This window comes from Anser brachyrhynchus (assembly GCF_964034855.1).
Source record: "Anser brachyrhynchus genome assembly, chromosome: 11".
In the NCBI taxonomy this organism is placed as follows: domain Eukaryota; kingdom Metazoa; phylum Chordata; class Aves; order Anseriformes; family Anatidae; genus Anser; species Anser brachyrhynchus.
Genome location: NC_137706.1, coordinates 6,202,621 through 6,225,886, shown reverse-complemented (window position 1 = coordinate 6,225,886; position 23,266 = coordinate 6,202,621). Strand labels below are relative to the sequence as shown.

Genomic DNA, 23,266 nt, shown 5'->3' with positions numbered 1-23,266 from the left:
AAAAAAAGAAGAAAAAAAAATGGTGTATTTTCAGGCTGAAAAAATATTTGTCTGTCCCAGAATTTTTAGCAGATTTTCACACAGTCTATGCAGGGTGCTAGAATAGTAACCACTATAATTACAAGAGAACTGTATTCATTTCCTTCTTTCTAGGCTTGAAATACACACTTATGTAATTCAGTTCTCATATGAATGACAAATATTGTATCACAGAGTAGGATGAAATGCAGTAATGTCACAGAAAAACAGATGAAGAAAGCTAGTAAGACTGGACCAGAGCTCAGTATCCGTAGCTGGTTACACTTACTTACATATTTCTGTGCCATCAGATTTTATGACTTGATTCCCCTTCTGGTCAGCAGCTTCTGTGTTGCTTGCACATCAGCAAAAGCGAAGCATTTACTTAGTTGCCCAGTTTTACTTCTGTGACATTTCTACTTTATTTCTGTAGAAATACAGTTTATTTCTACATGCACAACTCAACATCACATTTCAGGAACATCAGTGTATACAAATAGCCTTGCAGATATTTCTGGGAAGCTGATTTCATCAGCTATAGTAAAGGAGGGAGCTTCAGCAAGTCCTTTCTTTGAAGGACAGAAAACGTATTGGTAAATACTTCAGTTTTTCACTTACTGTGAAGTTAGCAGTTACTGAATTATTTCTATAAGGCCATGTAGAAAACGTATTCTTGTCATTTTCTTTATTTCTAAAAATTAAGTAAACGTTTGTATGGAAGGACTAAATCTCAAAATTAGGAAAGTCTCTTAGCTAGTCACGTAAGAAGCACATAACAAGCAGAAGCAGCTCTACTGCAGTCTGGATTAGAGATTCCTGCGCCCATTGCAGATTGTCTGACTCCGAATGGGCTGCGTGGCCCTCTGTTGGCTTAGGCAGCCAGCGCTGGGCAGACCAGAGCAGGTATTGCTGTTGAATTAGAGGGGAGTTGGTGAGTGCCTAGGGTGAACCGTTGCTTTTGAGGGTATTTGGGATGTCCACTATTATATTTGAAGTTGAAAATATTATTTTGTGACTTGTTTACCTAGGGGTGGATTTCTGGAAATATGATCTCCTGGAGAAATGAAAGAAAGTCTCTTTTTAGCCCCCTTTTGTAAGGAAACTGAGTTTATGTCAGCAAGCTCTTAAGATGTCATTGTACCACTGTTTACTTTTTTAATTTAACTCTTTCAGTTTCAAAGCGGTTTATCAGAATAAGTTTCTAAAAATGTCACGAAAAATAAGAAGCCATCTTAATGGCAGGCTCCTGAATATCATTTCCACGGAAGAAAAACTTGCAGTACGAATAACATTTATCAAACACTACAGAATCCACATGGGAAAAGACCACCAGAATGCCCAGTCATACAGAGCTTGAGAGAGGGCTCATTGTTTGTCAGATCTCCTTTTCCTGTGCAAGAGAGATTTATTAAATTGCTGTTTACTAAGTCCTTGTAACTTTTTGGTTGTTAATTCTACAAAAAAAAAAAAGTCTGTAAAGACATTTAGTTGACTAGTAGCTTTTTAAGAATACGGACTGGAGAAAATGAAGAGGGAGCAAAGGATTTCTGCAGAGTTTCTATAGAGGTTTTCAGTGTTAAGCTAATGTTTGTTTTGAACTTGTTTTTTTGTGTGTTCCTACAACCTTGTGCATGTCTGGGGCAATGAATACTTTTAATTGGCCTTAGTAGATGGGAAAGGAGCACAGTATGAGCATTTTTATGGGATAATCAAAAAGCAGAATAACTTCTGTTGCATATTTTTATTTTCTTGCTTACACTGTTAATGGAGTTTTGCTTAGAGGACGTCATGCATTCTTACCTTATGCCAGTATGTAAGGCATCAGGGGCTGATATTAAAAGCAAGCCTGGCCCTTATTAGCACTTGACATGCATTCGCTGTTCTCCACTGTCTTCTTTTTGAGCCATTCACATCATATAACTGCCTAGAATCTTTTTTGGTGCTTTTCTTCCTGTAAATGCTGGAACAAGAAGCAATATACCTGTGACTTGTAATAAAATATGGAGGCTTATGGAAATAACACTTAAAACCTTCTAGTGTCTATTAATAATACTCCAGCATGGAGCATCATGGGCAAAAGTTGTGTTTTAAAATAGCTGGCAGAGAAATATTTCTTATTTCTTTTTCTTCTAGTTACAGCTCTTTCAACCTGTCAAAAAAGCTAGTTCATATTCATGACCACAGATGTAGTGGGTTTGCGATAGGGCAGCTTTTGATGTTTGCAACTTGTCCTGGAAGTCATCAGATCATAGATTTAAGGTAGCGATTTTTTTCCAAAGCTTTAAAAACTTTCTCTGAGGTACAGCTTACCTTCTTTGCATAGAATACATGTTGTGTAGCTGCTTCTGTATCAGAATTTTTGATTCTTGTTGGGCCCTGCAAATAAGGGAGCGGTGCTCTTCCTCTCCAGGGAGAGCCAATACATGCTTTGCATTATGTGAAGTGTGATGTATAATACATAGTGCAGGACTGGGATAATATCACAATACAAGTTGGCAATCTTTTTGGCCATAGGGATACTAGATTCTGTTGGTATTTCTTTTGAATTTACGCCTGAAGTCTTAAGTGCCTTGCAAAGAAAGGGCAATATTGTGATTTTGTGTGTCTCCAATTGTTTATTGCTAGGTAATAAACCTGGAGAGGACTTTTAATCTTGCGGTAAAATTAAGATCAAATTTTGATGTGCTACAGAATGTGGCTGTATTAATTCTCACGGTGTTTTTACTGTAAAGTAAGAGATGTTTCTTGAAACTGTGTTTTTTAAGATTAAGTAGCTTTTGTGAACAAGTAAGAAGCAAAATCAAGTAGGAGACCAACAAGGGAGGGAGAGTGAGAAATCGTCTATTGATACTGTCTTATCAGAGCATAGAGAAATAAGCCTGAGGCACCACTGTTTCCAGTTTTGATTTAAGCTCCACATTCTTGTTGTTTCCCTAAAGGGATCTACTGTGACCACTAGGTTTGAAAAAATGAAAATGCACCACCTTTTTGTTATAATCCAATGTATTTCTGGTGTTTTTTTTAGCCAGCCATCAGCTTCTTGATATTAAACAAGCCCACAAATTTGTTCTGTGTCATCTGCTTGAAATCAGAAAACTTTTATAGAAACCTCCTCAGCTATTAAAATCATGTATAAACATGAGGCTATATCATTTATTACCAATAGCTGCTAGTTAATCTCCAAAGAAATGCCACTTATTATTCCCCTAACTCCTCAGGTCTGTCTGTTTTAGGTCTTGTAACAATACTTTAAGCAGCACCTTGGTTTAACTTAATACTGAATATATCACTAAAACATTCTGCAAGAAACAGGAGGTAAGTTGTTATTGCACAGCCCACAGACACAGGAGTTGCTAAAAATGATAACTTGTTATTTCAGATTTATCTTCCCCAAAGGCTGTCCAATAGCACTTTAAATTAAGCTTCTTTAAGGCATATTTAACTTAGAATTTAATAAGCCTAGTTTGAGATGTCAGGCATTTACAAACTAGCTGCTGAAGTCATATGAGGATTATCAAATGTGCTTAGTTACTGATCTGCTATGCATTTTTACCTTTTTGGCGTAGTAACTCTCAACCTATACTGACTAATTGAAATTTAATGACATAGTTCTTGCTTGGTACCCAGAACGAGTACTTTAGAGGCACATATTAAAATATAATCAGGCTATTTTTTTTTTCAGAATATGTATTACCTCCTGTAACAAATAAACTTAGGTATAATTTTGTAATGAAAATACATTAACAGAGGAAACTTTTCTTCTTTCTTTGTACTTACAATTTCTATTTTGGGGGTTTAACCTTAAAAGCAAGACTTACTGTACAAATATATCTATTCTGATCTTCCAAGGAAATGAACTGGGGAGGGACAAGTCTGCAAAGAGTATTAGCAAAGAAATTGAGTCACCACGGGCTGCCTATTGCATTATTCATTGTATCAATTGCACATTACCTATAGCCTTTCCTAAAGTCTTATGAAATATACCAGCTATGCTAATCGTTGTTAATAGTCTGTTCCTCCTTATCCCCAAAGCTGCCATATAGTTAGTCAAATTCTCTTTATGTTAAAAACATTCACGTGAGCATTTCACCCAGACTTAATACCCCAATAAACTACCACACGGCAATCTGTGTGCCAAGAATGATGGACTTCTAGTTTTGGCTTTGACATTGATATTCTCCATGGCTTGATTTGCTTAATCTAGATACATCAAATATCTATCTTCAGTCAGTCTGTTTCATAATATTTTATAATCTGTGAAGCTTGCTACGTACAGCAATGATCCGTAAGGGGTTCTCTAAATGTTCTCAAAGGGAAAAGCTACATGTTCTCCTAAACATTAGGTTGTGGATTTGGTTTCATTTTAATATTCTGGTAATGTGTAGCTGTTGATTGTAGGCCTAATCATGATTTACTCGATGGCAAATAAGAAGGAGAATCATCTGTTTGAACAATTCACCTGATTGAAACAATCTACTTAATACACTTACCTAACAGCAATGTTTTTTTTGATTAGCACATACATACTACTTTTGTCTTTTGAGACGTTATTACAGCAATACAGCCTATATATAGGATGCCAATGTTTATTACTTCTGGGAAATAAGGGTATTTAGGCAATGAACTTAGAAGTCCACCTGTGAATGCAGCGTATGGGAACAGAAGATGCAAATTAATTAAAGGTGTTCTCTTCTTATTCCAAGTACATTTAAATAATAGTTATGGTTCAGGTGCCTCTTTATTTCTAATCTTTCAATTTGTACTTCTAACGTTAGATTTAAGTTTACTTGGCAGAAAGGCTGTTCATAGTTAACCTTCAACATTACACATCATCACTGTATGCCTGTACACATCCTGGTTTAGTACCCACTACACCATTTTAACAGATGCTTTCTTTTCAGGGCGATTGAATTGGTGGTCCACAGTGTGTACAAGCTGCAAACGTCTTCTTCCCTTGGCGACAACAGGTGATGGAAACTGCCTCTTGCATGCTGCCTCTTTAGGTAAGGGAAAGTCTGCACATGGAACATCCTGCCAAAAAATATTTACCATTTTTCTCTATCCCCAGCAAGAGCTCCAAAACAAATGGAATGTAAAGACTTTAATTAAAAGCTTGGTTTTCGAGCAAAATTTCAAATTTTCAAATGTTGCTTACAGAATCGTTTGTTGTAGGCATGGCTGAGGGATGGAGGTATGAATTTCGTGAGGTAGTATCAGAAGTATAATTGGAACATTATCAAAAACATGTTATCATAAACACTAGTGATATGCATTTTCCTTACATAGCACAACCTAACAGCACTGAAACAGACAAAATCCAGGTGCTTAAGCAGGGTTGTCCTCCTTGTGGGCAAGGAATTGCATTTGTTCTCCTTTGACTTTGTTAAACTGTTGTTTTGCTATCTTCAGGAATGCAATATCTAGTTATCCCTGTTCATTCCTTGGAGATCTTAACTCTGTGGAAAACAGTTTGAAGTGAATTAAAAATAATTTCCAGTTGATTAATGAAATATTAATACAAGATCTTTGAAGCCCTTCTTCAAATTTTATCAAATAAATAGAAACCTGTGAAGCCAAGAGCCTTTGATGTGCCTTCCATATCGTATCTATTATGAGGAAAAGTTTTTTGTTGCAGTTGCTAAAATCTTGTGCCAGCAGAACTCCAAAAGGTGACTTTTTCAAAAACACCGGGATTTTTAATCATTTGAAGAGACTGTTCTTTTGGAAAGTAGTAGTAGGAAAGTAGCTTTTGTTGTTTCCAGGGATCCTTTTATCTTTGCCCACTCCATTTTTTAGCTAGGAGGAATTGCATACTATTTACAGCAAATGTTAGGAGTGTTTTGACTTGCAAAGTTTGAAATAAGCATATTCAATGCCAGCAGCTGATAATACGGTAATTGAAACATGGCTGTCTATGGGCACATGTTTTGGTGAGAGCTCTGCTACTCAGTCATGGTTACTACTCTCAACTATGTGAAGATACGTGAACTATCTTAAAACAAGATTGAAAGCCTGTGGCCTATTTTATTTTTAGACTTCCAATCATCTTGAATGTTTGCCTCTTTATTTGGATGTTGAAGCCAAAGGAAATTTGCCATCATGCTGTGTAAGAGTGGATGCCTGTGGGTGTCACGATCATCATCTGAGATGCACAAAAGTGCCTGTAGTTGTCATTAGCATTCTTGTGTCTGCAAGCTCTGTGGGCAACTACAGCTAGAACGAACCAGTGTGTTGAATATTCCATTCCTTGCAGCAAAGTTTAAGTTGCATGTAAGCATATATTGAAACAACTCAAATCCTTCGTCATTCCTTAAGCAAAGTTTAAACTTTGTTAGAATTTTCTCTTATTGTTCCGTGTATTATCTATATTGACTGGTTTGTTAAGGAAACTTTAATGAATTATTTGCTAAGGAGAATTTTAAATAATGTATAAGCTCTGCTGCTTTTGTGTATAGGGCAATATTAACTGTATTAGTACTTACTATTTCTGTTTCACTATAGCTCGTTTAAAACTGAGTGCCTTCTTGTGCTGCTTTAGGGATGTGGGGATTTCATGACCGAGACCTTGTTTTACGGAAAGCACTCTACACTATGATGAGAAGTGGAGCTGAAAGGGAAGCACTGAAAAGGAGATGGAGATGGCAACAGACCCAGCAAAATAAGGAGGTCTGTACAGTTCGAAATCAAACTTGTTAACATAATTTACTATTAAAAAAAAAAAAAAACAGTGAAATTTGGTGTGAAAGTTTCAGTTGCCATCAAATTCCTTGCATTTCTATTTTGCATGGGGGAAGAGAGATGTATTTGTATTTAGAAATTTGAGCATCAGAATGCAAATGTATTTGTAGGTTTGTGGGCATAAATATGCACCGTTTGGTTCCTACAAAGGTCTAGGATGTGTTTGGAACCTGTAGAAAATTTTAGTCTGTAAAATACAATGTATAAATTAGCTATCACAAGCTTTATAAAATGAGTGGGTGAAATCTGCGAAAGAAAGAAAAAGAAAACCTCATTTAAGAAGATTTCCTCAGAGTGATGAGCTAGCATTCCTAGAGCTGTGACCAACTATTTTGTGTGTGTGTGTGTATATATATAAAACAATAATAAAATCATCTGTAGATTTGGCTTCACTGTTGATTAAAAGCTGTACTTCACCATGTATTTTTTTGGGAACTGCTTTTTTGGTTAAGGTTTTTGTTTAAGGTTAAAGAGAAAGTTGTTATGCATTTGTTTTTGTTTTATATGCGATGTTAATGGAGAGCTACTGGGCTGCTTTGCTCTCTGGAAAGCAGAGAGGAGGACCACCATATGTTTTCAGTGAAGCTTATACAAAATAATTAATACATTCTGTGGAAATATGAATAACAGCATCTCTGAATACAGCAGCAGTGGCTCTCCACAACCCTCACTGGTTGGTTGTGACTTGTTTGTAACCTGCTTTTTGTGGGCAGCAGTCAATGAGAATAGAGCTATGCTGTCATTGACTCAGCTACTTCAGGCTATGTGAAAACAAAGGGCACAGAAGCACTTCTTGGTCTGCCAAGGAGGGCTTTCCTAGCAGTGCCATGTATCGGGGAAGAAAGCGAAGCTCCAGAAATGGGCAGTAAAGCATGTTAACTGTGGTCATGGGTACAAGTAACCGCATCTCAAATAGTGAATCGTCAGCAGTGTGTTAGCTAGATCAGATCCACATCTTGAAATGTAACCCAGTGTACAGTTAGTGTCTTAGATATTTTTTCAGTAAGTTAATATTCTTTCTGCCTGAATAGAAATGTTGAACAGTTAATGGCCCAAGATAATAAATTGTATCATGTATGAAGCTTGAAAAAGTTGGTTGCAAATGCTACTACAGAATTCTGCTTAGATTTTGTACCAGCATAACAGTAAAATGGTGTTTCGTTCTCTCCCATAGTCAGGTTTAGTGTATACAGAAGAAGAATGGGAACGGGAGTGGAATGAACTGCTTAAGCTGGCATCAAGTGAGCCTCGCACACATTTAAGCAAAAATGGAGGCACTGGTGGTGGGTAAGTTTGGAGTATGACAAAATCTTTTCATTCTTGTCCTCAGTAGGAGACAAGTACAAATGAACGATGCTTATAGGAGCATCAAACCACTTTTTCAACTGGTTGGGGCTTTTTTGGCATGGTAGAATGCCCTTATTGAAACTTTCCATTGTAATATTTTGGAATTTGATTCAGTTTTCTCATATAGTTACCGTGCTAATGTGAGGGTAATTCGCATCCAGAAATCCTTTTTTTGCTTTGTGGTTCAAACATAGAAAATCTTTAGAGATCTTTTTCAGGGGCAAGTTACCAAGTAACTCTTCACACTTCTACTTTCAACATGCTCTTAACCCTGAAACATACAGAAAGAAAAGCAAGTATTTTTGGTATTAAAACTAAAGGTTAAATGTTAGGATGCATTATGTTTTTATAGAGGAAGTAGAATGCTTCAGATAGAATTGGGATTGCTCAGTCTTTTCTTTTTCTTAAATATTGTGTACTTTATCAAATTCTTTTAGCAGGTAATTACTCCTTTTGGCTTCCTTGGAAATTTAGGACTATTTATGCTGGTTTGGACACAAAACACCGTATTGTCAGTTAAGAAATATTACCAGTTAATACTCTTATCTTGGAGAACTAGATGTGGAAAGGCATTTCCATATTTTTGCCATGTAAAAACTTTGCCATATGTAAAAACTTTGAAAAGAAAAACAACAAAGGTGGAAGACTCTTCAAGTGCTCAAATTGTCCTCATTAGATATTATGACAATTTTTTAATTCCTTCCAAGAATAGCACTTTTTTCTCTTTGTTTTAAATCGCTTGCTTGCTGTGAAGCTGCTTGAGTATTAATACTGTTTAGACCCTTGTAATACTACTGAGTAAGCCATTTATTTTAATCTACAAATGAAACACTACCTCTCTGCTTTCTGAAGTACTGTGCATCTGCGCCAGCTAGATTAAGAGAATGGAAAGACTCATTAATTTCAGAGGTAGTTGGATCAGACCCATTAGAAGGCAAACTTAAAGAAAAAAATAAGGGTTCTCTGTAGTGCTGTCTTAACTGTTTGACTTTCATGCCCTGCAGTCCTGCCATGTAAGATACTTGTGAGTTTTCAGAAATACAAAGTGCCACTGGCAAAACCACCTGGCCTTGTCTCACTTCACTACATGCTGATCTAGATTCCTTCTGTATTCTGTAAAGAAAAATGAAAATTTTCATCTCATCCTCGGGCAAATGCTTAAGTGGAAGGAATGATCCTACTTCCAGATGTGCTTATCTTCTTAAATTATTTATAGAGGTATTCAAGGTGAAATGCTTAGACTTCTCATTTCAGATGCCTAAAGGTAGGTGTAATTCATCCCATTGGGAAGGCTGACAGCAAAATGAATCTCCAGCTATTTAGACAGGTAACCTCCATCTTACAAACAAACTACATTTTGCTAATAATATAAAGGAAAAAAGTTCTGCTCACAACCGTCTAAGTTACATTCGTCCTACTCAGGTTGACATCAGTATTTCTTACATTGCCAAGATAACACACCTGTATTTTGTTTAGAGGAACTAGAAAAACAGTTATTTTCCCATTTTAGAGTCTCTCTGCCAAGGGTGTCACAAGAAATGATGTTGGTTTTTTTTGTGGTGGAAATAGCCTTACACCAGGAGTTTGACTAAGAATTACCTTTTTTTTGTTATTCCTCCTGGGCTACCAAACAATATCAGAAGATAATGAATTTTGATGAAACTACTTGATGAAACTACTAAACTCGTATGGAGTCTGCAAGTGAAAACATTATCTCTGTTGCTGTTATTCTATTTCCAAAAATATATTTTACTTTTCCAATTTCTTCTGTTACCTGTTTCAGTAATTGGAATGCGTGCTTCAGAAGAGTAGGAATATAAATGACAAGGCAGAGGAAATAGCTGTTCCAGTGTGTTGGTTCACTAACATTTCAATTCTGTGTCTTCCAGAGTTGATAACTCAGAAGATCCAGTGTATGAGAGCTTAGAAGAGTTCCACGTTTTTGTCTTAGCCCATATTTTAAGAAGACCTATTGTTGTAGTTGCAGACACAATGTTACGAGACTCGGGGGGAGAAGGTAAGAGTTTTTCATTATACCTATGTAAATTAAAGCAGTCATAAGCTTTCACACACAAAAAAGGACCTAGATGTAACATATCTGAGTATTTATATGGTAGCTGCTGCCTTTTTCTGAAAGAGCAAAATGGTATTTGACCTACTGCTGTTAGATCAAAGTAGAAAATACAAGATAATTATATAAGTCTCACAGAAAATCTGTTTATCCTAGTTACTTCCTGTTAACGTAATAACCAAGGAGTTACAGAACACAATACATTTCTTACTGGGCTAGGCTAACAAGGTTCTAATTTTGCTGTGTTATTTTGGTTCCACATAAAACTCTGCATAAATTAATATAATTAGATATAGAAAAATTGAATTTTGAAGGTGTATATCTTGTTGTTGTTGTTTTTTTTTTTTTTACTAACTTCTTTGCCAGTCTCTCATTCAAAAGTTTCAGAATGTTTTATTCAGTTTACACATGTGAGCATTCAAATGTTAGATTCATATGTGGAGCCACTTGGTCAGCTGTCTGAGCAGAGCAGCAATGATTAATCTCTCACTTTTTACCATGAACTAATTGATGATAGTATGTTGCCTAAGTAAAAGGGAATTATAAACACATGAATGAGTTTACAGAAATTTACTTGTACAGAAAAATGCTGAGTAATCCCAGATTCCTTCAAATTTTGAACTACAAGTAATGGTTGTATGATTGCTATCTGCTGTAACAGAGTCAATCACTATTACTTAACTTTCTCATAATTTTTCTTATCCCAGTTTTCTCCACTCGCTCAGTTTTTTCTACTTGACCCAATCTGATTTTCACAATAATCCCAATGTTCTTCTCATTGCTGGCCTCATGGACCAGATGATCAAATTATCCCAGTTTAACTGTTGTATGTATAAAGTATAGGTTTTCAAAAAGACTAATAACCTCGTCAAATTTGGACAGACTCACTCAAATGTAGACTTCTACCTCAGAGACAATACTATTCACCGTCCCGAAGTCTGAACACAGCAGACCTGTTCAAAGAAAAAGTCTCTAGGAAAACCAGTGTGTTGTTTGCATACATTTTTTCCTTATGCTCACTTTGGAAATGCTTCAGCAATATGGGTTCATATTTTCACAGCAAAAGGAAAAATAATTGGTTAGAAACAAGCATGTTGAGAGAATTTTTCTGCCCAAATGTGCTGTTTCTTCCCATAATTATATAAAACCAAGTGTGGAATCTTTCAAAGGAGAGAGCTTTGCCCTTAGAGATGCAGCAAACACTTAAGAATCAAGATTTTGTTAAAAGACCTTAATATCTTTCCTAATGAACAATTGCATTAAGGAAAATATATGTGAGGGTGCAATAGTTTCATTATTGTTCTTAGTGTATTTCCAGACAGTTTTATCATGAAAATTTACCTGTTGTTATGACTGTTTCCCAAATTGATTTCTCCACTACTCTGCTGTTCTCCTGGAGCTCTGAAAATGATGTAGCACAACTGTTACACAATAGAATTAACATAAGTGTTTGTTCTTTGACATAGTTTAAAATAATAATCTAATTTTTCTTTGCAGCATTTGCACCTATACCATTTGGAGGAATTTATTTGCCACTTGAAGTTCTACCCAACAGATGTCATTGCTCACCTCTTGTTCTAGCCTACGATCAGGCACATTTCTCTGCTCTTGTTTCCATGGAACAAAAAGATCAACAGAGAGAACAAGGTATGCTTATAAACACAGCAACTCAAAAGTATGTATTGAACACAATGCACAAAGTACTTTCATCTACCTGTAAGTGTATTTGTCTATCAGAGAGGAAGCAATGTCCACTAAATTTTATTGACACATTCTTAGAAGTCTAAACCTAAGTGGTTTAAACCGGGAGCCAAGAACCCTTCACTTATAATCCTTGAACTATCACTGTCTACAAGGAAGTCCACAGGAAAGTAGACCTACAGTAAATTTGGGCCATATTAATGGCTTTCCTAGTCAGAGCGTTTGGTCATTGAATGCTGCTGCCAGGTGTTGTCAGTGAAGGCCTGATGTAGGTTCAAAATAAGAAGAAATGTCCTTGTTTAAAAAAGAAACAACAAAGGAAAAAACTCATCTCTGCCAGGGTTTGTGGAACATTATGGTCATGCTATAGTTATTTCAATTACTGCCTATTTATGCTTTCACAGATTGCTTTAATGTTCTAATGGCTTTTTTTTTTTATTGTTAGCATGCAGGCTATTTAGGTTAGGGCTAACTTAGGTGTGCTTACTCAAACTGTTGTCATCGTTGTACATAAGCAGGGGCTTGTTCTCTCAGAGACATCATTGTGCTTACCTTTTTTGTGTTCTTCAAATACATGTTAAATTATTTTTCTCAAGCTTGTATACCATAATAATCTTTATCAGCAGTAAGATTTCTTTTAGCTAGGTACACCTTAGGAAAACTACATATAAATTATTAGCATAATAGTAATTATACTATAAATAATACAGTAATTATACTATAAAACTCTGTTTTGGTAATCTTCTGTCATTGTGGCATCTTCTAAGTGATGTGATTGACAAAAGACAGTGAAGAAGGCTACTGCTCAGTGCATTCAGCGGTAAATCTAGTATTACAAGCCACATATTCCTGTTAATGATACACAATAAGATCTTTGGTAACGAGGTCACGTATTTGATTTCTACCACAAATACTAGCAGTAAATATTGTAAATACTATTAAATATTCTTCTTGTGGTTAGAAACTTTCTATGTGCGTTTCCTGCACTCGTAGTCATAAAGGAAAGGTGCTAGAAGAGAAAAAGCTACCAAATATCCAGTACAGCATCAGTAACATCAAGTATTGGCTTTGTTTATATATAAGTTCATTGTGGTTAATTACAAGGTCTGTTGAATCAAAATATATTTGCTTTGTATGATCAGATTTTACACGTTTTTACTTCAGGGCCTTGAATGCACAGGCTTCAATTCTGTGGAGCAGCAAAGCACTTGGTATTAAATCTGGGATGAAGGGAATGCTTTAGCTTTCAGCTGCAAAGCTTGTTGCTGTTAGAGACTGCTAACAGCTAACACAGCATTACTGTTGTTCTTCAAATGCTCTGACAGGAAATAGATTGGCACAAGGATGCTCTAATAATGCCCATTTCTTGTGTCTTGCCAACACAGAGATTTTGGCAGCTTTGGCATAGAGGAAGGGAGAGCCACAACAGTAGGGGTCAGAATAGGATGGCACAGGTGCCACAGTACATGGCCAGATTTTGACCTGCCAGAATGCAGCTGAGAGTGTAGAGCTATGACTTCTTGAAAGGAAGTAAGTCTCTGACAACCTGGTCATTCATAACTTAGGGTCATAATATTTATACTCTTAACATCCAATCAAAAACCTGTAAATACTTTTATATTCATATTCAGGCTGTTTGTACAGGTGTTTTATAGCTTTGATTATGGAAGATAAAGACTGGTTCTTAGCTTCCCCTAAGACTGCTTCATTGAAGGTAGAGCCTCCCACACTTCCACCCTTTGTCAGCCTGCCAGCAGTGAAACAGCTCCCCACTGCCAGGTTGCAATAACAAGTGTGAGAGTCCTGACAGTGGTTTTTAACAGCAGTACGTCATCATCTGCATCAGCATTTTGCTTTACTAGGGTTTTGAGAAATGCTTAGTGTTCTTTTTTTAAAGAAGAAGAAGAATGCCATTTTCATGCCAATGAAAATGAGTGCTAGGAAACCCTGTGACTTCACAGCATGGAAAGCAACGCACCAAACTTACGAATGGCATGGAAGTCCTCAGTGTGTGTCTTAAAACTGACGTGGGCGAAATCATCATTGTTACTTTTGACATATCCCATCTGTTAGCACTAGGACTAATCTCCATCCTTTACTGGATGCGAGGGGAAACCTAGTTACTAAGGATGAGGAAAAGGCTGAGGTGCTTAATGACGCCTTTGCCTCAGTCTTTAGCGGCAATACCGGTTGTTCTCTGGATACCCAGTGCCTTGAGCTGGTGGAAGGGGATGGGGAGCAGGATGTGGCCTTCGCTATCCATGAGGAAATGGTTGGCGACCTGCTACGGAGCTTGGATGTGCGGAAGTCGATGGGGCCGGATGGGATGCACCCGAGGGTACTGAAAGAACTGGCGGAGGAGCTGGCCAAGCTGCTTTCCATCATTTATCGGCAGTCCTGGCTATCGGGGGAGGTCCCAGTTGACTGGCGGCTAGCCAATGTGATGCCCATCTATAAGAAGGGCCGCAGGGCAGACCCGGGGAACTATAGGCCTGTCAGTTTGACCTCAGTGCCAGGAAAGCTCATGGAGCAGATTATCTTGAGGGTCATCACGCGGCACTTGCAGGGCAAGCAGGCGATCAGGCCCAGTCAGCATGGGTTTATGAAAGGCAGGTCCTGCTTGACGAACCTGATCTCCTTCTATGACCAAGTGACGCGCTTGGTGGATGAGGGAAAGGCTGTGGATGTGGTTTACCTTGACCTCAGTAAAGCTTTTGACACCGTTCCGCACAACATTCTCCTCAAGAAACTGGCTGCTCGGGGCTTGGACTGGCGGACGCTTCGTTGGGTTAGAAACTGGCTGGATGGCCGGGCCCAGAGAGTTGTGGTGAATGGAGTCAAATCTGGTTGGAGGCTGGTCACTAGTGGTGTCCCCCAGGGCTCGGTACTGGGGCCGGTCCTCTTTAATATCTTTATCGATGATCTGGATGAGGGCGTCCAGTGCACCCTCAGTAAGTTTGCAGATGACACCAAGCTAAGTGCGTGTGTCGATCTGCTCGAGGGCAGGAAGGCTCTGCAGGAGGATCTGGATAGGCTGGACCGATGGGCTGAGGCCAACTGTATGAAGTTCAACAAGGCCAAGTGCCGGGTCCTGCACCTGGGGCGCAACAACCCCAAGCAGAGCTACAGGCTGGGAGATGAGTGGCTGGAAAGCTGCCTGGCCGAGAAGGACCTGGGAGTATTGGTGGATAGTCGGCTGAATATGAGCCAGCAGTGTGCCCAGGTGGCCAAGAAGGCCAACAGCATCCTGGCCTGCATAAGAAGCAGTGTGGCCAGCAGGGCTAGGGAAGTGATTGTGCCCCTGTACTCGGCTCTGGTGAGGCCGCACCTCGAGTACTGTGTTCAGTTTTGGGCCCCTCGCTACGGGAAGGACGTGGACGTGCTCGAGCGAGTCCAGAGAAGGGCGACCAAGCTGGTGAGGGGTCTGGAGAACAAGTCTTACGAGGAGGGGCTGAGGGAGCTGGGATTGTTCAGCCTGGAGAAGAGGAGGCTCAGGGGCGACCTTATCGCTCTCTACAGTTACCTTAAAGGAGGCTGTAGAGAGGTGGGGGTTGGTCTGTTCTCCTATGTGCCTGGTGACAGGATGAGGGGGAATGGGCGAAAGTTGCGACAGGGGAGTTTTAGGTTGGATGTTAGGAAGTACTTCTTTACCGAAAGGGTTATTAAGCATTCGAACGGGCTGCCCAGGGAGGTGGTGGAGTCACCATCCCTGGAGGTCTTTAAAAGACGTTTAGATGTAGAGCTTAGTGATATGGTTTAGTGGAGTACTTAGTGTTAGGTCGGAGGTTGGACTCGATGATCTTGAGGTCTCTTCCAACCTAGAAATCTGTGATACTGTGATACTGTGACTTTAAAATTTTAAATTTTGGAATTTTAAAACTCCAACATTACTTTAGAAGATACCTTTTGCAGGAAGACGATAGTGTGTCATACCAACCTCGAACTACCCATAAGAATGAGTATATGGCTTCTATTCAACTCAGAGTTTGAGAAATTTAGTTAACATAAATTCCTGTGCAAAGATGGAGACTGTGGTGTCATAACATGTAAATAAGATAAGTGACACTTTATAGGCAATCACATCTAAGCTTTGTTTTGTACTTAGAAATTAAGGTTTTAATAAAATTTATTATCAGTAAGCATTTTAAAAAGTGTATTTTTAGCATCATTTAGCTATTAGAAACAGCTAGCTTTAAAAAGGATTCCTTTAAAATTTGTTTATGCAAATTATTAATTATTGAACTACATGAAAACTAATTAGTATTATGCTGTCAGAAAAGAAAATCAAATTGACTTTCAAAGGTTTTCATTTCAAAGAGGCAATTACACTCTGTGGCAGTTCTTAGGTCCAAGCTTGCCCCACAACCTGCCCCAGGATCACGCTCCTGGTTCTCTACCAGGCTGTACCCATGTGGCCAGGTGCTACCAGAAGGGCCCTGCCAGGCTGTAAGCTTACCATGCAGCGCTTTCCTTAGTTGCCTTCTTCCTTTAGGTTGTTGATACATTGCATTGTGAGGTCATTGGTAAATCCAGTCAGTACCTTCTCTCTGTATAATTAAGTTAATTGGCAGAATATCCGATTCCCTTTAGAAACACCATCAGTTAATTGTGTTCTCAGTTATTCTCTCCCTTTTTGCTGCAAAAACTCCACTGAATGCAGTAGGGTAAGCCCTCAGATTTACACCAATAAGTGTTAATAAAAATGATTCAATTCCCACCCCTGCTCTACCTTTATGTTCTTGTGCTTCGACGGCGTGCTTTACAGTGTATTTTGCACTGTATAGAGTTGGACTCTGTTATTCCCATTGAGTTTCCTTTGGAGCTAAATTGCCTTACAGTATTCACTTCTGTGCTTGCATTTTAAAGGAATACGGGCAGCTATAGTTGATGAATCTCCAGCTGTTCTATACTGTATTTGCAGTTAGTTAATAGGGGGAAAATATTTCAGAAATTACTTACTATAAGCAGTAGGGGGCAACGTTTCCCTGACACTTGTAGAGTTTTGACTTCGTTATCCAAGCTGCAGAGAAGATGAAAAACAAGCATATTTTCTGCAGTTGTTGTGAAGCTGCCTGAATCTAATACTGACTTCACCATGTTAATCAATAATGCAGATTATATTTCCTGCATGTTGCTAGGGGAGGAGCAATACTTAACCAAAAATACTGTGCCTTTGTTTTTGACAACATATATTTTCTGAAATGCAGGAAATACTGTAAGCAACATATAACCAGTAAGTGCAATAAACTTTCAGTAATCACTGCCATGCTGTTGGGTGATTTCTCCCTGTTTCTTTGCTGCTTGGCTTGGCTGGAATGACTACCCAGGCAAAGTCCTTAAGGCCTGTGGTATAGAAAATTAAATTCCTTCATTGGTTGTCAGAGGAACAGCAGTGACCTGCATCGTGCTGAGGATCCACCCCAGTCCCTCAACAGCTTTAAGTGTGTTTTCTAATGAAATAGAAGCAAATTGCTGGCTTTAATTAAAGCTGACAATGCTTTTCTCTTAGTTTATTGGTGATGAATGATAGACACTCTGTAAAACCAGCCTGCAGTCCCTGCATGCTGAGTATAAAGCAGAGTCATTAAGATATGTCAAAAGGCAGAGAGCTATAGCAGAGGCAAGAGAACAGAACCGCTAAAACACCCAGACAGTAATGCTGGGATATAACAGCGGTAATGGTCCTAACACCACACGCAAGACAGGTCTTAAACTGACCTCTTAGCCTATCTATATGCTGATCTTTGCTCTTCAATTACACTAATTCACAGTTTGAGTCCAAAAGCCCTGTAACTACTTTTTGCTTTGTCACATAATGCTGCTATCTTTATTTCTTTGACAGTGGAAAACCAAACGGTACTAACTTGAAAGGCAAAATAATTAACATGTGTGTGCATTTGTGTGAGAGGCAGGCCAGGCAGAATATTTCAACATTTTATTGCTTTGTACTGTTCTAATGTTTTGTCTCCAGGAAATGTTTATTGTGCATTACAAAATGGCAATGTTGTTCTCCCAGAGGTCTCCCCTCCTCCACTGGTGACTATCCTTCATGCCAGCAGCGATCAGTGTATTACGCCCTCCCTCCCCTCTTTATCACGCAAGCATCTAAATACAGATGAGACAATTCTGCAGCACATTTGATTTCTGGCCTTTTTCTTTACCCTTCTTATTTGTAAGTGCTTTTCACAGCTAAGTCTTTTGTTTGTTCCTTCCCCTCCAATATTTGTTTCTTCTCTACTTCAGCGGTGATCCCCCTGACTGACTCTGAACACAAGCTACTGCCTTTGCACTTTGCGGTCGATCCTGGGAAAGACTGGGAGTGGGGAAAAGATGACAATGATAACACCAGACTGGCCAAGTAAGACCTTTCTGTAACTTCAGTATTAAGCAGTAAAATGTCTTGAGCCATACCTGATCTAAGTATTGAGAGAACTGCTAACAGAGAGGGCTTTGTTCACGTCTTCTGGTTGCGTGGGAGGCCGCTGTTACGCTGAGCAGTGTGGCCTCTCCCTGTGAAGAAGTATTGCTTTCTCTTTTGGGGTGTTTTTGACTGTTTGTTCCCTTCTGTTTTCATCTGTAGTTTGATTCTGTCTCTTGAGGCAAAGCTTAATCTTCTGCACAGCTATATGAATGTAACATGGATACGCATACCATCTGAGACACGGGTAAGGTAAACTTTTCCTTAATTTAAACCAAATAAGTGATAACGAGACACAATAGGGTGTTGTGTGGAGTAGGCTGCATGGACTGGCCAGCTGCCTAGAACCACCTAGTGTCCTAGCAGCGGAGACAAGTCACTTGTGGCATGCTGTCACTGCCATCTGGCTTGCAGCTTTTCTAGGTTTTTGTTTCTAAAACAGTTACTTGCACATTTTTGCAACTCGTATTTCTGTTCTGAAGTGTATTCTCTAGCTTTATCTTTCTTTTATTTATTTCAGTATTTCAGAAGAACCTTAAAACAGACCTTCTCTCAGCAGATTTCTCAGAACTTTGGCTTGCTCTCCTGGTGCCACTGTTAGGTCACCAGTCCCTTCTCCTTTCTGTTTTTGAGAACAGATTTGGACCCCTGGACAGCTCCCAGTTTAGAGTGGCTGACAAAGGGCCACAGACTGGCACTGAACTAGAGCCTGGTTCTTTCAGAAAACTGCTTTAGAACTGTGCCCAGCTGGCACCTTGTCAGCTGCAAATTTCTCTGCAAATTATATTGAATAGATTGAGGGGTTAGTCTAGAGGCAAAAGGTTGCTAGGAGAGGATGGAGGTGATTTAGACAGCCTACACAGATGGTATTTGAAAGGAGGAACACAACACAAAAGGAGACAGGATTTAACAAGCTGCAGGAAGGGAAAAAATCCATTTTTCTACAGTTTCTACCACATGAGAAAAAGGAGAGGCAAAATGGTCCTGTAATTGTAAGCTGTGAACCTGAAACCTGTGGGACCTGGGTTACCTCTCCCTGCTTCAGATTTGCCACGTGAGCATGGGCAAGTCACTTCAGCATTCATTTCCTCCTTTGCCAAGTGACAGCTCTGCTCCCAGCTGGTTGATGAGGTGCTCAGGGATTCTAAAGAAACGACATGTAAGCACTCAGGGACAAGAAACAGGTGTGCATTTCTGTAGTGGAAATAAATACATCTCCAGAGCTATTCTACATCATTATGTTTTGTATGCATGTTTTGAATTTAACTTCAGAAGATTATAGCTTCATAATGTTTGAATGCAAGACTAAGTTTTGCAGACTAAATAAATGCAGCCAAATTTTAAAGTTCTTAGGATCCTTGTAACTGCATTTTCAAGAAAGATGCTCTATCACCTTACCTAAAATGTAACTTGGAACTCACACTCCTTGCATCAGTTTTATCTGCATTGTATTTCCAGTAAGAACAAATAGTAGATATAGAACAAACAGACATTTCATTGTATTCTTCAGTGCATTTGCTTAAGTTTAATAGTTAACATGTCAGGCAAGTTGTTTAGCTCTGAGGCATTGTAACTTCAATTTTCATGCACAGGAACCTGAACGTTAATTTAAATAAGTTGTTTTGTGAACACTGTGAATTTTGAAATGTTACTGCAGACAGGTTTGTGTGCTGCATCCCCCTTGCAGCTTTCGGCAGAACCTCACTTCCTTCCCATCACAGTGGTATCAGTTTCTTTCTAGGCTGTCTCCCACCTGGCTGAGAGGCAGCAAGTATTGAGGATGCTTCCAGTGCAGTGGCTGGGCCCTGTACACTGGCCAGCCGCTCAGCTAGTCAATGCAACCAGGGAAGCTGAGCTGCAGACCCCTTGACAGGAGCACTAACTTGCCTCTCTCCATTATTCAGACGCTGATTTTCACAGAACGTCTGGCTGACTGACCTCTACTCTACAAATGTGCTTGAAATGAGCCAGGATTGTAGGATCAAGCAAGATAGATAGCACAGCCAAATAAGTGAAGAAACCAGTCTGAAATGTCAGTGTGTAAATTAAAAAGTAGGCTTTTAAAATCAATGTCAAACTCAATATTAGATTTGTCTTTTTTGCACCAAGTCCCTATATGAAACTGATTTTGCTGTATCTAATTATAGTTAATTTTCCATAGCAGGCCCCTTTGGCTCAACCAGAATCCCCTACAGCTTCAGCTGGGGAAGATGTTCAGTCTCTGGCTGACTCAATGGACTCGGACCGAGATTCCATCTGTAGTAATTCCAATGGCAATAATGGCAAAAACAGTAAAGAAAAAGAAAAGGACAAACAGAGGAAGGATAAAGACAAAAACAGGACGGATTCAGTTGCCAATAAAATAGGAAGCCTCAGTAAAAGTCTGGGAATTAAACTGAAAAAGAATATGGGTGGTCTTGGAGGCCTGGTGCATGGCAAAATGAGCAGGGCAAATTCAGGGAATGGGAAAAATGGTGACACCGTAGAGAAAGTAAAAGAGAAGAAGTCTAAGTCTCGAAAAGGGAGCAAAGAGGAATCTGGACAGTCTGCAAGCACTTCTCCATCTGAAAAGACTACTCCATCTCCTACTGACAGAGCTAGCAACTCACCCATTGAAAAGATGAACACTAAATCTTTCTCCGACAAGCAGTCTGACCCATGGAAGTACAGCACTGATGTGAAACTCAGCCTCAATATTTTGAGAGCTGCCATGCAGGGTGAACGGAAGTTTATTTTTGCTGGCCTTCTTTTGACCAGCCATAGGCATCAGTTCCACGAGGAGATGATAGGTTATTACCTGACCAGCGCACAGGAGCGTTTCAATGCAGAGCAGGAACAGAAAAGAAAGGATGCTGAGAAAAAGGCTGCACTGAATGGGTCATCTAACAAGAAACTGGAGCCAGAAGCGTATTCAAAAGAGAAGTTAGAAGCATCTCCTCAGGATAGGGCATCGCCTGTCTTGCCTCAAAGCCATACAACTCAACTGGTTTTAAAATTTAAAGATCGCACTAGTCCCACTCCTGGGTCATTTTCTTCACCTAGTAATGGTGCTAAGAGAAGCGGCCCCATCCCAGTCTCTGCCCACTATAGCCATACACCACCTGTTCAAAGGCAAAGTGTCATCCATTTGCATGATGTCAACTCCAAGCCATCGAGCTTCCAAGATGATACCTACAAGCCAGTTGTTGGCACCTTAAAAACCTGTGCCACGTACCCCCAGCAGAACAGATCCCTGTCTTCTCAAAGCTACAGCCCAGCCCGGATATCTGGAATCCGTACGGTGAACACAGTGGAATCACTGAGCTATGCCATGCCTACTGAACACAAGTCTCAGACATACACAAATGGATTCAATACCGGCGATATTAGAGACTGCTTAGAATATGCTGATGAGGATGCTCCTCAGACCTGGTTGAACAATGATAAAAATCAAGGCAGAAGCACAGTTTGCCCAATATATCCCATCCAGCAGAACCGCTGTAAGAAGGATAACTGTTCCTTTTATGGTCGTCCTGAGACTGAAAATTACTGTTCATACTGCTACAAAGAAGAGTTGAAGCGCAGGGAGAGAGAAAGCAAGGGACACAGGCATTGAGGATTCTTCTGTGACTATTTAGTTTTATCATTTTCTTACTTACAAAGTAAACAGTGTTGAATTGCAGTAAAAGGAATCCTTACAAAAAGAATAAAGGATTGATGAGTAAATTAGTGTCTAGCTTTTCGCTTTTCCGGGGCAATGAGGAAATAATAGGATTAATTTATCATAAAAAAATATATATATATTATTTTCCATTTTGTCAGTGTCTTTTTTACATATAAATGGTAAGCTGAAGGGTTGTTTACTTCTTTGTCAGTGCTGTGTATATGTTTGGTCAAAAATTTACTAATGGTGCCTGAATTTACACTGACATCACTCAGGTAGTAGTATGATAGGGGAAAGTCATAATACTGGAGATGTGGTGTTGCAATAGGGTAGTATCTGCCTTGTAAACATTTGAAATTCTATAGCGATTATGAGAGTATTTTTTTCCTCAGTAAAAGGTAAATTTTTAATAGCTTTTTTTTTTCAGGAGGATAGTGTTTTTTGCATAATGCACATTTTTAATATGGCAGCATATTGCATTAATACTAAGGTTTGTACTTTAGTCTGAAATTTTAGTCTGGAACGATTCTAGGAAACTGGAAGTGAAAGCTCTGAATTCATGAAGGCTGTAGCTTTTCCTAATTTTAAGTTCTTACCAGTTATTTCTATGTTTCCATGAAAAAGTAGATTTGAGCCATTTTTATTTCTACTGATATTTTAAACAAGTTTTGTAAAAAATACATTATGACCTGCAAGACTTCACTTCCTAAAAAAAACAAAACAAAAAAACCCTACACATAGGATGGTTTCGGGCACTGGAATCTCAGTACTATTTTCATTGTTGTTAAAATTGGAAGAAATATTAAAATAAAAAAATTGAGATTTGAAAAATTTGATGGCTAGCTAGGAAATTTAGGATTAGTTTAGTGCTGAATGAACTGCTTGTCCAAACAAATGTATCGCATCAGTGGATTCCCTTAACCATTATATGAGTTTAATCATTATTTATTCCTTTTCCAACATCGTTGTTTGTTAGTCATTGCAGACATTACTTCTGAGCATTTGTTGACGACACATGACTCTACCTGTTGTTTTAGTCTTCTCCTGCAGTGAGTTCTTCATCTGCCAGGAGGTTCCAAGATGGCTATAAAGTACCTCCAAGTATGATCCTCCTAGTGCAGATTTGCACAAATCTGAAATCCAAATATTTATGTAAGTTTTTGGAGTACCTTTGAAAATAAAACTTCGTTCATAGAAACATTTCTGTAAAACGCACCAGAAATAATGTTAAAGTAGATGTATGAAATTAGCAAGTCTTCCTGATAATAGCATATGCAGTTTTTATACCCCTCTACTGCCTACTGGCAGAATGTAATAAGAAGATACACTT

The 23,266-nt window shown here is 38.9% G+C and overlaps 1 protein-coding gene across 19 annotated transcripts in view; it reads left to right on the top strand.

Annotated features, from left to right (window-relative positions):
• Positions 1–22,083, top strand: part of OTUD7A (OTU deubiquitinase 7A) — a 149,752-nt gene extending 127,669 nt beyond the window's left edge. For 17 of the 19 annotated variants that reach the window (XM_080608063.1, XM_080608065.1, XM_080608064.1 and 14 more), the window contains 8 exons: positions 4,920–5,021; positions 6,557–6,684; positions 7,931–8,043; positions 9,993–10,120; positions 11,672–11,821; positions 18,119–18,233; positions 18,456–18,540; positions 20,455–22,083. In XM_080608063.1, coding sequence (XP_080464189.1) covers positions 4,920–5,021; positions 6,557–6,684; positions 7,931–8,043; positions 9,993–10,120; positions 11,672–11,821; positions 18,119–18,233; positions 18,456–18,540; positions 20,455–21,888 — 2,255 coding nt within the window. In that variant the 3' untranslated portion in view covers positions 21,889–22,083. The remainder of the gene's footprint in view (positions 1–4,919; positions 5,022–6,556; positions 6,685–7,930; positions 8,044–9,992; positions 10,121–11,671; positions 11,822–18,118; positions 18,234–18,455; positions 18,541–20,454) is intronic. The other 2 variants (XM_080608056.1, XM_080608057.1) reach the window with 2 other exon arrangements.
• The last annotated feature ends 1,183 nt before the right edge of the window (positions 22,084–23,266 follow it).